Below are 13,680 nucleotides of genomic sequence, written 5' to 3' on the forward strand. Positions count from 1 at the left end.
CCAATTTCTTTTCAGAACCACCAGCAAAGGGTGTTTTCAGACATAAAATCTGCTCACCAGGATTCTGACAGTTGCTGAGTGACACTGACATTAAATTGGTTCAATAAAAGATATTACCTCACCCACCTTGTCTCATTGACATTCTTGTCCCTTTTATGCTGCTAATTTGGATTTGCCATCATGATGATGAAGTGGGTAAAATTTTCAGCCGAAACGTTTTTTGGCAAAAAAAATGCAGATGTGGCAACACCACTGCGTCTTGAGAATTCACGTTGGTTTGGCTGAACTGTTTCAGTCCATAGGAATTCCAAATTTTTCCAAAATTTGACATTTTCAAAACAAACCATTTCAGTGTTTTGGTTTGAAATGAATTTCCTTTTAGAGACTTCCTTTAATTTTATTAAACGATGACAAACGTTACAGGAAGGCTTGATATTGAAACAGAATGTTTCAGGTTGAACAAAATGTTTTGTTTGACCCGAAAAGATTTTTGTTTTTTTCCAGAATTGCCAGCAAATCGAATAATCCATTATTAGCACAACTCTGCCTGTAACTGCCCCATCGATGGATAGCCCTTAAGAGAAGAATGAATGCAAAGCCCTGCCTCAGTGTGGAGGGAGCTGCCTGAGACCATGGGGCTCTCAGGCCTGCAGTAACAGGAATTAGAAAGGCCGTGCTGTGTTGCTGAGGGGCTCCAGACAGACTGATGCAATTCTGTGTTGGTTAGATTACAGAGAGTGTATTTATCGTGCCCTTTATAGAGAAGGTTGCCTGACCATTTCCATTTTAAAAGGTCCTTTTACAATTCCACATAATTTTCCCTGGGGACAGCTTATAGTTCACAGCAGGCCACACCTGTGGAGTCCTTTAAAAAGAACAAAAAACCTTACCCTCCTTGTAGCATGGCTCCTCAGTCCTTAATATCTTTGGCAAAGGACAGAAACTTCCTGTCCCTGGGATTGTTCCTTTTGCCTGATCTTGCTCCGAGGTCACAAAGCATCTATGGCAAAGTACAAAGCAGCAAATAATTTTGCTTCTCCATCTCTGCTAGGAGAGACTATTCTTCCTAATCCCATTCCCTCAAAGTCTATGCCTCTTCTGTGGGAGGAAGCTCATTATATATGCTGTGTATCCTTCCCAGCATGCTTTGTTTCAGCGCCCTACAGTTCTTAGCAGGCCCAGGAGTACTAACCCCAAGAGTTCCTCTGGGCTGCAAGAACAGGCTTCAGTTGCAGGCCCTAAAGAACAGCAGCAGTCTGGCTCTGCTTCCTCCCTGAAATCGCTTCTGCTTTCTCAGTGGCTGTTTTTTCTTGCCACACCCCTAAATCCAGTGAATATGCTAGAGACTCCCCAAATCAATCTTAAAGAGCCAGCACCCCCATTATACTCACTTTTGGGCTGGACTTTCTTCATTGGTGAATTGTTTTGAGTGGCAGTCACAAGGCAAGTCCAGGGAACAACTGCAGTCCTTGGGGCAGCCAGGGGCTAATTCAGCCCGTCATACATTGGGGCTGCTCTAGCTTATGATGTTGGCTGGTAACAGCCGCTTAGAGCTAGAGGTGGCGTAGACAGTTCTGGTGTCAACTGTGGGTTCTTCCACGCCAAAGGAAATCCCAACTTCTCTGCTATGGCAGCTCTAAGTGGTGCAAACAGGCTAAGGATCTGGCCCTGACTGTTCTCATTGGAACAGTGAATTTGATTTAAAGAGTAGTATAATTACTAGAGATGCAGCAATTTAGTAGCAAATTTGATGTGAATTTTCTGTTTACGATTTCTAAAAAAACTGATCTTTCAGAAACACTGGAGTTTGAGGGGAGAGACATGCTTGTTTTCAGTCTTCCTTTGTGGTCCTGATCCTGTGTGGAGCACTTTGCAGAATCAGGGCTAGCACTTGATATTTGTGAGGAAAATTACATGAAAAGAGGAAGCTTCTTCAGTCTTCCTCAGTCTTTCCCTTCCAACTCTCCAGTCAAACACAAGCATGCAGCTTTTAACATGTTCTTTTAAATCAAACTTTTTGTTGAAGCCAAAAGACAGAGCATTGCTTTGGAGCTGCTCGAGTCCGAGAGGAAATATGTCATCAACCTGTCCCTGATCCTGAAGATCAAAGCCACATTGCAAGGCTCAGACATGAAGAGGAACACCAAGGAGAGAAGGTATCATAACTGCCACACTGGCTTTTATAAAAGGGCCTTTTCAACATTCAGAGTTCTTTTTTTCCCCCAAATTTTTTGGGAACTTTATCTTAGCTACTTTGAAACCTTTAAGTGCCTAATGATTTTATAGCCAGAAAGCTTTAGGTGTTTAAAATTTTTAACATGAGTAAAAGAGTCTGCCTTTTCCTGCCTTTCTACTTTCATCCGTTCATAGACTCCAAGGCTAGAAGGGACCACTGTGATCATTTAGTCTGACCTCCTCTATAACACAGGCCAGAGAACTTCCCCAAAATAATCCCTAGAGCAGATCCTTTAAAAAACATCCAATCTTGATATTAAAATGGTCAGTGATAGAATCCACCATGACTGTTGGTAAATCGTTCTAAGAGTCCCTTCCCTGTTAAAATATTATGCCTTATTTCCAAACATTTCTTGCCTCCTCTAGTCCCCTCTCCATGCCCTTTGACTCACCTCATTTAATCCCCCCTCTCCACTCATCCTGCTCTCCTCCCTCCTGTCTTCCCGAGCACCCACTATTTGAGACCTGAGAACAAAGCCCTCCAATCTTGACTCACCATCTATACCAGGGGTCGGCAACCTTTCAAAAGTGGTGTGCCGAGTCTTCATTTATTCACTCTAATTTATGGTTTTGCGTGCCAGTAATGCATTTTAATCTTTTTAGAAGGTCTCTTTTTATAAGTCAATAATATATAACTAAACAATTGTTATAAGTAAAGTAAATAAGGTTTGAAAATGTTTCAGAAGCTTCATTTAAAATTAAATTAAAATGCAGAGCCCCCCAGACCGGTGGCCAGGACCCAGGCAGTGTGAGTGCCACTGAAAATCAGCTCGCGTGCCGCCTTCGGCACCTGTGCCATAGGTTGCCTACCCCTGGTCTATACCTCTCCCTCCGCCACTGGAAGTTGCTGGTTTTAACATTAACTATGGACCGGTGACTGCTGTCCCATTATAATTGAATATAACATATATTATTCGGTATCATACATGGCTAACAGGCATTTCCCCTGTCTGTCTCTTGTCATTCTTCTTTCCGCCTCCTGTGTCTCATATCTGTTTCCTCCCCATTTTTCTGGTGATTCTTTTACCTTTTCCTCTTTTCAGAATCTCTGCATATTCCTCATGGCCACATGCTTCAAAACTATCTCTGCCCATGTCCTCACTGTATATTAATAATATAATGATAAGCTTGGCATGTTTTCCATGTACATACCGCATTACAGACTTTAATGACATGATTACATGCTTTTTTATCATAACATACAATACAATATCATACCTTCTCTGCCCCCCACTCAGCCTTTGGAGCTAGTTGGTAATTTTCCATCAAAACAATTTTTGATGGAAAATACTGTTTCTGTACAATTGAAATCTTCTATGGTAAAATTTAGATTTTGCTGAAATTTTTCAATGTTCTGTCAGGTAAATCAAACTATCTATTTTGTTTTGGGTCAGATTGTCCTGAATCTAAACATGTCAGTTTGTTGAATTAAATGGAAATGTTTTGTTTCAGGTCATTTTGAACCTAATCTGTGTCCACCTGAGCTGCCACAGTGACTCATAGGAATTGTAGTTCAGGTACCTCATGACCTCGTTCTCCTCTATGGGCTCCCTGACGAGACTACATCTCCCACAATACACCATGGTCTCTTCTCTGGTTAAATTGTTTTGTTGCATTGTGGGAGTCCCTTGACATAGGAGCATTCTGGGAGACAGTCTGAGGAGGCAGCCCAGCCCATAGAAGAAATCAGAGGTATGAGGCATCCAAACTACAACTCCCATCACACAGATTCAGTTTGGTTCAACAAACCAAAACATTTTGATATTTCTAAATTGAAAGGTTTTTGATGTTTCCATTCAGCAAAATATTTAAGTATTTTGCATCTTCATCCTGATTTGGGATGAAAACAGTTGTAAATATATTGGAATTTCTCACAGGATGGAAGTTTTCACCAGCTCTCTTTACAAGACAGTAACAGTGCACAGTGAATGAGGCAAGGTTTATGAGTCCCATCCTACTTCCATATGTGGTTGCAGGAGTGGGGCCCAAGTCCTCTAACTCAAGCGATAATGGCTTATGCTTTTAGCTATATAGGTTCATGCCCTGTTGGGCAGAGTCGGTTGCACGAGGCAATGCAGCATTAGGCCCAATGAGTGCAAAACCATGTGAACTGGAACCATAAAACACTAGATTCCAAGCTCTTTGGTGCAGGGACTGCCTACAACTCTGTATTTGTACAGCGCCTCACACAATGGGGCACCATTCATCATTGGTCTGTAGGCTCTACCATAATAACAATGATTAATAATACCTTGTAAAGCAAACCCAGAAAATTTTAAACTGCTGGCCCATGAATGTGAGCAGAATCTGGGGGTTCCCAAAGCCTAGGAATCTGACACTTTTTCTAGATGAATTTCTATACTCTTTGTGCAATCATATCTGTTATCTTCCCTCTTTAGTTTCTTCCCTGGTTCTTTACGATACCTGGTCCAGCAGCATGTAGACTTACTTCACACACTGCAAGAGAGGGTGCTGAGCTGGCCACGTCCAGGAATCCTGGGAGACATATTCCTGAAGTTAACAAATGATGAGGTATGTTGGTGCTCATGACAGAAAACACCTGACAAAGGCATTGGGATTGTGTTAGTTTGACAATGTATAATGGTGTGTTTGCATCAAACAGAACTGCAGATTCCCCCCCTCCACATAATTATGTGTCTGGCTGTATAACAAGTTTAAAAGAACTCTAAGGATAACAGTTCTACATACCATACCAGGTACTACATACCAGTTCAAGTCAAGAATGGTACATCCATTATAGAATCATAGAAATGCAGAAATGGAAGGGACCTCAAGAGGTCATCTAGTCCAGTGGTTCTCAAACTTTTGCAACGAGAGGACCCCCAATTTAAAAATTTTCAGAGACCGCCAAGCCACCTGTCTCAGCTCTTGCCCTGCCCGCTTCTCCAAGGCCCTGCCCCTGCTCACTCCATCTGTCACTCTCCCCACCCTCATTCACTTTCAACAGGTTGGAGCAGGGGGTTGGGGTACAGCAGGAGGTGCAGGGTGCAGGCTCTGGGAGGGAGTTTGGGTGCAGGGGCACAGGAATGGGACTCGCTGTGTGACTGTGACCAAAACCTCATGGGACTTTGCACTGGTAAATCTGTGGCATCACAGCATGGTTCGCTGGGATGGGCCAACAGAGCAACGTCATGCAAAAATAAATAAATAAAAATCCACAATGTGAACATGGTGCCCCATGGTAACTGGGTCAGATGGTGCTAAAGCGTTGTGGCTCCAATTGTAGCATCAGCCGACCCTTAGGTCTTATCTACACTGCCACAAGACTTCACTCAGATCCTGACCATACCACAATACAGGACAACTAGGTAAAGAGTCTGCTGGAACTGGGTGAAGGCCCTGCACATGTCCACTGTTGTAGCATGGTTTGACTGTTGCAGCTTGACAGGCACCATGTTACAATTGTTTGGTCGTGACTGTTTCAGACTGAGTTACAGGTAGATGTACGGATAATGGCCTAACTTAACCAAGCTGTGTGCTATCCCTCCCCATTCCTCTGCCCCTTCTGCACAGCTCAGAGCCAACAGCGAACCTGGGGCTAACCCTGCAGAATTTCAAACCACTAACATTCCTTAGTGAGCATTTCTGGGTTTGTTCCTCAGAACAATTTTCTGGACTACTACATTGCTTACTTGAGGGACCTGCCGGAATGCATCTCACTGATCCACGTGGTGATTCTGAAGGAGGTACATTTCTAACCTGTTATTTCAGAGACTCATCCGCCATGACACACAGTCATTACTGGCAATAGTGAAGACGCAATCAGTACTCTCCCTCCACAGTGGAAAATAGCAGTTTGACAAATCAAATATTAATGTATTCCTGGAATTTCTCTAAGGAATCAGGCAGTTGAAATAGTACAGAGATATCAGTTCATCCTGAGCACATGAAACATAGCACAGAGAACCACAAAACACACTTCTGAAATCATCAGATCCAAGTCTGGGATTGTCTTTAGCCCCAAAATACTACCGATGGCAGCTGTTGACACCTTTCGGCATAACCATGCCATTGCTAATTATACACTGGCAGCCTGAGAATGCCGGCAGATTCTGGATTTTCTGTGAAATATCTGAGCTTGTCCCTGGATTAACCCAGGCTGTGGTCCAAACCACCCAATCTCTGTTTGCAAACTGACCCTCCCACCATCCTTGCCCCACCTCCCACAGCTGTTGGAACATAATATTTTCCAGGGTTTCTTCCTGCCATTTTTTTCCATCCCGCTAACCAAATTATTTCATTACCAAACACTGGTTTCTTGAAAGATGGGCCTGTTGATGAATTGGCTGTTCCGAGTTACCAAAGGCAGCTGTCTAATTCTAATGTCACCATGTATTTGAATAAGGTTACATCCAGAAGTTCAATTGATTCAATATCTGTAAAAAAAAAAAAATCTCCCCCCACCAGGAAATTCTCCCTTGCACCCCATCCAGTCCACTGCCTGGGAGGGGATGTAGGAGAATGGATAAACCTTTCCACCTGCCCTGGAGAAAGACCCTTTCCTGAGACCTCCTTGCTGCCAGCCTCTTTGCATTCATGCCAGGGGTCTAATGGCTCATGTCGCTCAGTTGGATGCAAAGTCCTGTGGTATCACCCAGGGGAGAGGGGCAGCCTCTAAAGGCCAGATGCCGATATCCTTATTCACACAGAGCAGTGCCCTGCACCTGGAGCAGTGCCATAGAAATCAGTGGGACTAGTCCCAGGAGTGCCTAGTGCCAGTCCAGTCCTTAGCAAACCCTCCCATTGCCATTCATCTGTCACTCCCTGTGAGTTGCTGTGTGTACTATACAGCATCACATGAACACAAACTGCACCAGGAACTTACATGCCATAGTGATGCTAAATCTACTTTCTCCAATTCAGGTGGAAGAAGAAATTAAGTCTGACCTCTACATGCTGTTCTTTCACATAGTCCAGCGTATCCCCGAATACCTTATTCACTTACAGGTAGGAGTAATGCATGAAAACTGCCTGGGTCACCCTATTGTCCTACAATGATAATACTTGGTATTGGCGTTTACACTGCATGTCACTTCTCTCAGAGCTGGCCTCTGGGGCCTGCCACCACCCAGCAAAATCTCTGGGCCTTTGAAAGTGGAAGCCAGTGGAGACTGTTCTCTAGGAGACTCTCTCATGATTGGCAGTTTCCTCAGGGCCAGGACAGCCTTTTCCTCCCGGGAATGCCCTCTATTCTGAGGAACCCCAGACCCTCACACAGCTGTGGGGGATGTGTGGGCTTCTAGTGACTGGACTAGGGCTGCCGGGAACTACTAGCCAACCATGTACAGCTGAGTCTGCTCTTTTGCTGAGTAGCCAGCATGGTCTCTAGCCACAAAGGTGGTGGCTTACTAGTGTGAGATGGCTTAGTGGGACTGGCATGGAAGTGAAGGGCTCCTGTTGTCCAGGTCCGGCTCCGACATCGGCCCACACCTGGCCCATGGCTGGCTCATGGCTTGATCCCTCTAGCTGAGTTTCCCAATTTGCAAACAGCTCTAATCCATCCCTGTGGAGTAGTGATGCTCTGGTTGTGACTCAGTGCTTTTGCAGGGGTGTTCAGGAGATGGGGAGGACATGGAGAGACTGTGAAGGTAGCAGGGGAGAATGTAACCTGGGATGTGGCTGTGAGACAGTCAGTGAGAGGAGGAAGGTGCAGAGAGAGAATACAAGCAGGAAGGGAGCATCCTGCAGAGGGCTAGACGTGGGAGGAGACAGGGAGGGGGTAAAGGAACGCACAAGAGGCTACCTGAGGAATACACGCACACATTGTTAAGTTTGGTGACTGCTGTTGAAGGGATGGGTAACCCTTTCCTTGCTGGCATCCCGTTTCTCTGTAACAGGGGACATACAAAATCCTAGGGGGGCAGGGCTAGCAGCGCCCAAACAAGAATGAACCCCAGACAAGTGCAGCACAAACAGCTGGCTCCTGCAGCCAGGAAATTGGTTCGTTGGGGATGAAAAGCATCTTCTTGCTGACATTCCTCTAAATCCTCAGGCTAGCACTCTGCAGACTGGGGCACTCACAACCAGGGTGGTGTGAGAACTGGGTCTTGGGCCTATCCCAAAAGGAAAGGCTGGCTCTGGTTTCACTGAAACAGTTCAGGCCCCAAGGGAGAAAGGCAGCAGCAGTGCTATAAAGGCCCGGGGAGCCTGGTGTATTTGTATGATGGTCTCCCCATTGTCCTAGGCACTGTCCAAATGCCTATAACCCCCATCTCAAAGAGTTCACACAATGCATTTTCAGAGCCTCATGGAGTTGGTTGATTCTTAGTACTAACTCAAAGTAACATTAGCTCCTTTGCATGAAAAGAGCAAGGACATAGTCCAAATGGTCTGCTGTGGTGATGAATCCACTGGGAATCTAGTGAAGACCCACTAAATCGACCACAGATCCCTCTCCCATCGACTCCGGTACTCCACCGGAACGAGAAGCGTAAGGTAAGTCGATGGGAGAGTTTCTCCTGTCGACCCAGTGTGATGTAGACACCACAGTAAGTCGACCTAAGGCACGTCGACTCTTGCTCCATTATTCACATAGCTGGAGTTGCATAACTTAGGTCAACTTAATCCCATAGCGTAGACCTGCCCTTAGTACTAACCCAAAGTCACGTTAGCGCCTTTGCGTGAAAAGAGCAAGGACATCGTCCAAACAGTCTGCTTCCCTTTGCCTCCCAGAACATCCTGAAGTACACCGAGCAAGAGCACCCCGATTACTACCTGCTCCTGGTGTGTGTGCAGCGCTTCCGCATTTTTATCTCGCACTACAGCCTGCTATTACAGTGCAATGAAGACCTGCTCATACAGAAACGGAAAAAGCTGAAGAAGTAAGTCTGGCACAAGATATGGCCCTGTACTCTCAGGCAGAAATGATGGAGCAGCTGGAAACAAAGGGCCAGATTCTCAGTTGGCGTCCATGGGTCCACTGCTCCAGTGCAGTCAAATTGTCAGATTTCCACCAGCGGAGGATCTGGCTGCTGTTAGATCACAACATTTGTTGTCAAGTTTTTTGGATCAGATTTGGAGCAGCCACTTCCTGATGGTGCAGAGAAAGAAAAGAAGTTCCTTTTATTTGTTCTAAATGTACCAGCCATTAATTTAAACAAATGACTCCGTGGTTTCATAGGCCTGGTCCACTCTAGAAAAATTACCTGTTGCTGACAGCAGGTGATAGACATGGGTTCAGTTGCAAGCGTCCAGCAAATCCAGGTTAAGACGTGCTTTGAGCAGATTTTAGCCACCGCTTGCTGAAATAGCTTTGAATAGGCCCTGAAGACCTTAGAGCCTAAACAGACAAGGCAGAATCATTGTCCTAGCAGAAGGGGAACTGAAGCACAGTGGGTTAAGTAAGGTGCTTGAGGTCCTACAGGAAGTCTGAGGCTTAGCTGGGAATCAACCCTAGATCTCCCAAGTCCTACATAAGGGCCGTAACCACAAAGACATCTCCCTTTCTCACAAATGAGGCTGTTACTAACATGATGCGTGGTTCTGTTTATTGGTGATTAATTTCAATTCCCCTAGGTCATCCCTGGTTAAGTTATACAAAGGTCTGGCTTCTCAGTGTGCCAGTGCCAGCCAGGAGGTTTCTCAACCACCCAGCACAACAGCCATCCGAGACAGCGGGATCTACTCCGAAGAGGTGATGCAGCCGTTCCCAGCAACCCCCTCTTCCAGCACAACAGCCACGTAAGCCTATTGTCAGGCCGGTATCGCTTCCCTCCCCACACAGCCCCAACAACTTTCAGCAGCACCAGTGTGCCACTAGAAATAGCCAAGCATGTTGCTGCAGCATGGCCATTCTGGGGTGAGGCTGCAGTGGGTAATAAACCTCTCTATGCATTCTCAGGAGGAAGTACATTCTGGGAGCAGGTTTGAGTGGTGGGGAATGCCTGGGGAAGGGAGGGGAACAGGTCTCCTGGCAAACACCTTGGAAATTCTTGGTGTAGGAGCAGAGGGATCGTAGTAGTCAATCAGAGCAGAGAGATTTGCATTATCCCAGTGTAGTTATCGCAAAACAACTCATGACGATGTAAATTCCTGCACTCTGGTTGGCTAATAATGGGTGCCAGGCTGTCAAAAAGGATTAAAATATGGTGCAGCTGAGAGAGCAGGCTAGTTAGGGATCAGTGGTTATAGGAGGTGCATGCGAAGCAGTGGGGAAGCCCACCACTTTTCTGTACTAATCAGTGCTGGTTGAGAAATAGTAAGGTCTTTCTACAAGATCAGCTGTAGCTCCAAAAGAAGGAAGGGCATGAGGAAGAGTTTAGTGGCTGAGGGTCTCTGGCTTGTTCTCTGCAGGAGGTCGGACTGGATGATCTCAATGGTCCTGTCTTGGCCTTAAAAATCTATTAAATATTTGGTGTAAAAAACACTGAAATAGTTTTCATCCTGCAGGTTGGGACAGGGAACCATTTTTTTATTCATTTGAAGATTTTTTTTCGGATTTTTATACAACATTTTCAGTGTTTGAATGAAAAATTTCCACCACCTCTCATTTTAATGCCGTTTTTGGGAAAGCTGGTCTGAGTTTCCAAGGCCAAAGATTCACTCTTTGAGACCCAAGAGGGTGAGCAGGGCTGCCGTGCTACTCTGTGCAGTCCAGATCCGCTAGGGATTCATTCTGATTGATTTTCCCAAGGCACGATAATGCATTTTTCATTGTTGCAAAGCCAAAAATTGCATGAGAGAGTTCTGTGGAATTCCAGTAATCCACCATTGTTGGCTTATGGTGTTGTTTAAAAGCAAGTGATTGCTATGATCCAGTGCATTGCAGTTACAACAGAATTTGTCTGCACAGGAACATTTCCACCTGCTTTGCAGTTCAGCTGGTTGGGAATTTGGGGCTGAATGTTCACAAGGAGTTAGGCTAACTTCCACTGATTTTCATTTTATGAGCTAAAACCTAAGTTAAGAGCCTAACTCCTTTTTGAGCTTTCAGCCCTCTTTGGGTTTTTTTTTTTTCCCATTGGAAAATGCTGATTTGTTGGGTTTCAACACTTTTTTTTTTGACTCAACGTTTTTTTAAATTGTCCAAATGTATCATTTCAACATCTTCTCAATGAGAAATCTTGACTTTCCAGTTTAAAACAACGCCAATACATTTTTAATAGTAAAACTGAAACAAAACATTTGGAAATTATTGAAACCAAATATTTTGATAGACACAACCCCACTTTTATGTATGTACGTATGTATTTATTTATTGGAATTTTCTGTTTGCAAAAGTTTTTGTCCCAATTTTGGGCTGGGAAAATTTTTTTAAATCTCAGTTTTTCCTCAGGATGGGCAAAGCTGTATGTATTCGAGTAGCTAGCCTGAGCCACTGCCTGTGTTGCCACGGCCACACTGCTATTTTTTTGGTGCTGTCGCTAGCGACTTAGCACATGTACATCGATCTGAGCGGGGAATCTCACTTTCCAGCTGCAGTGTAGATGGACCTCGAGTGAACAGTGTCCCCAAGGTTCTAGCTACCCTGGGGGGGCAGGGAGGGCTGGGGCCTTTTCCCCATCCCTGCCTCCATACTCGCAGGAGATGCTGACTAGATGCGACTGTGAGGCTCCTTCTCCAAGAGAAGCGCACCCCTGAAACCTACAGGGGAAATCCCAACTTCCTTAGCTGGAATTCCCCATGCGGGCCTCTGCCCAGCCCTCCAGCACACTAGGGGACACCAGGGGCAAGGTCTTCCCAGACCGCTTGAAGGGAAAAAGAGAGAAGCAGCGTGAGGCATGGCCCTTGAGCTAGGGAAGAGTGACAACAGATTGAAGAAGAGTAGGAGCTTCCCCTCTGCTCTCAAGAGAGGGGACAGGGGCTATTCCTCCCCCCCCCCCGGCTCCACCTTTCTTTAGCTGAGCATGAGTGGATGAGCTGCCCGTGTGCCCAGAGTTACTGCACAGATACTGGAATGGCCACAGTGCTCAGCAGGCATGGCAGGGTTTACAGGACTCTGGATTCTAGTTGCACCGGGACACGCACGTGCAGTAACCAGAGGGTTCCTCCCTCCTGCCAGTCCAGACCTGCTGCTTTCTGGCATTTGTTGTACCATACAGAATGCTTGCGACACCCTTATTAAATGGCACTTGAGTGACTAAGGTAGTGGCTGAGCCAGGCTGGCCAAATGCATGTACATCACGGTTCTTTCTGTGTTTCCTCCCCCAACTTCCTTTCTTTTTAAGGCATTTGGTGCCACAGATGAAGAAGAACCAGCCTGCAAAGATGGAGAACATCCAGGCTGGGAAGCCATCAGAATGGGAAATGGAGGCTAGAAAACACGAAAGGCCAGAAAATATCCTTGCTTCGTCTCAGTTCCCCGAGCAGGAGCTAAAGGCCATGTCCATCCCCTTGCAAGCGATCCCGGAGATGGAATATGAAACTCCCCCAGCCGATCCAATGGGAAATGCTGAGAGACCTGTCAGGACCTCGATGGAGCTGCTGCAGGATGCGAGAAGCTTTGCTCCAAACTATGAAGAGTTGGACTATGGGGGGGAAGTTTTCACCCTGCCAGGTCCCTACGAGGACGAGACCTTTCAAAACCTGGCTCTTTTTGAGAACTGCTCCCCGGCCTCCTCTGAATCCAGCCTAGATATTTGCTTTTTAAGGCCTGTTAGCTTTACAGTGGAACCAGACAGGACAGATCACTCGTCTCAGCCGCTGCCCAAAAGCAGCAGTGCTTACAAACAGGAGGCGTTTCACAGCAAAGGCAAGCAGCTGAGCAGGTCCCTGAAGGAGTTCCCCAGGAGCACTGAGGGCATGAGCACTAGACTCTACAGCACCAGGAGCAGCAGCAGTAGCCAGCTGCAGCACAAGCAGGAGAGAAGCATGCAACCTCACCTGATCTCTGCATCATCTAGAAGCTCCCAAAGGAGCTACTTCCCCCCACCAAGAGGGCTGGGGGAGAAACAGAGCTTTTTGGAAGTAAGGAGGCGAAAATAAAAAAGCAACATTTTGCAGCAGGGTCAGAGAAACTTTTAAGGGAGAATTTTCCAAAATACAGTAGCTTCCAAATTTGCACATGCAAAGCCTTCCCCTGCACAGATACATCAGGTAGTGAGGAGCAGAAGGGCTGCAAATACCAGGCTGCAAGGGGGCAAATGCAGGTTTGGTGAATGCCATTTTGTGGGTGCAGGTTCAGAGACCACTTTTGAAAATTTGGCCCTTCTTGTGCGTCTGACTTTTTTCTCCCACTGTCACTGAGACCCTATGATCCATGCTTTTCTCAGTGCTGGGCAGCCCCCTGCAGCAAGCCCCTCGATGGAGGAAACAGATTAACAATGGAGCACAACCCTTTGAAATGAGGGCTCGGACCTGCTTGTAGTGGGCAAGAGACGCAGGGCCAAGAGCTCCTGAATTAAATTAAGACAAATGCAGTTAGGGCCAGATCCGTAGCTGCTATAAATCAATGTGGCTACACCGAAGCCAGTGGGCCCAGATCCC

General features: G+C 46.1%; 1 protein-coding gene across 1 annotated transcript in view; it reads left to right on the top strand.

Moving 5' to 3' along the window:
* The window catches only part of ARHGEF33 (Rho guanine nucleotide exchange factor 33), a 35,769-nt gene that overhangs the window by 19,880 nt on the left and 2,209 nt on the right, over positions 1–13,680 (top strand). The window contains exons 8-14 of the mRNA XM_050951564.1: positions 2,027–2,156; positions 4,635–4,767; positions 5,859–5,942; positions 7,120–7,203; positions 8,929–9,077; positions 9,772–9,936; positions 12,423–13,161. Coding sequence (XP_050807521.1) covers positions 2,027–2,156; positions 4,635–4,767; positions 5,859–5,942; positions 7,120–7,203; positions 8,929–9,077; positions 9,772–9,936; positions 12,423–13,161 — 1,484 coding nt within the window. The remainder of the gene's footprint in view (positions 1–2,026; positions 2,157–4,634; positions 4,768–5,858; positions 5,943–7,119; positions 7,204–8,928; positions 9,078–9,771; positions 9,937–12,422; positions 13,162–13,680) is intronic.

Source organism: Gopherus flavomarginatus, chromosome 4, assembly GCF_025201925.1.
Source record: "Gopherus flavomarginatus isolate rGopFla2 chromosome 4, rGopFla2.mat.asm, whole genome shotgun sequence".
In the NCBI taxonomy this organism is placed as follows: Eukaryota; Metazoa; Chordata; order Testudines; family Testudinidae; genus Gopherus; species Gopherus flavomarginatus.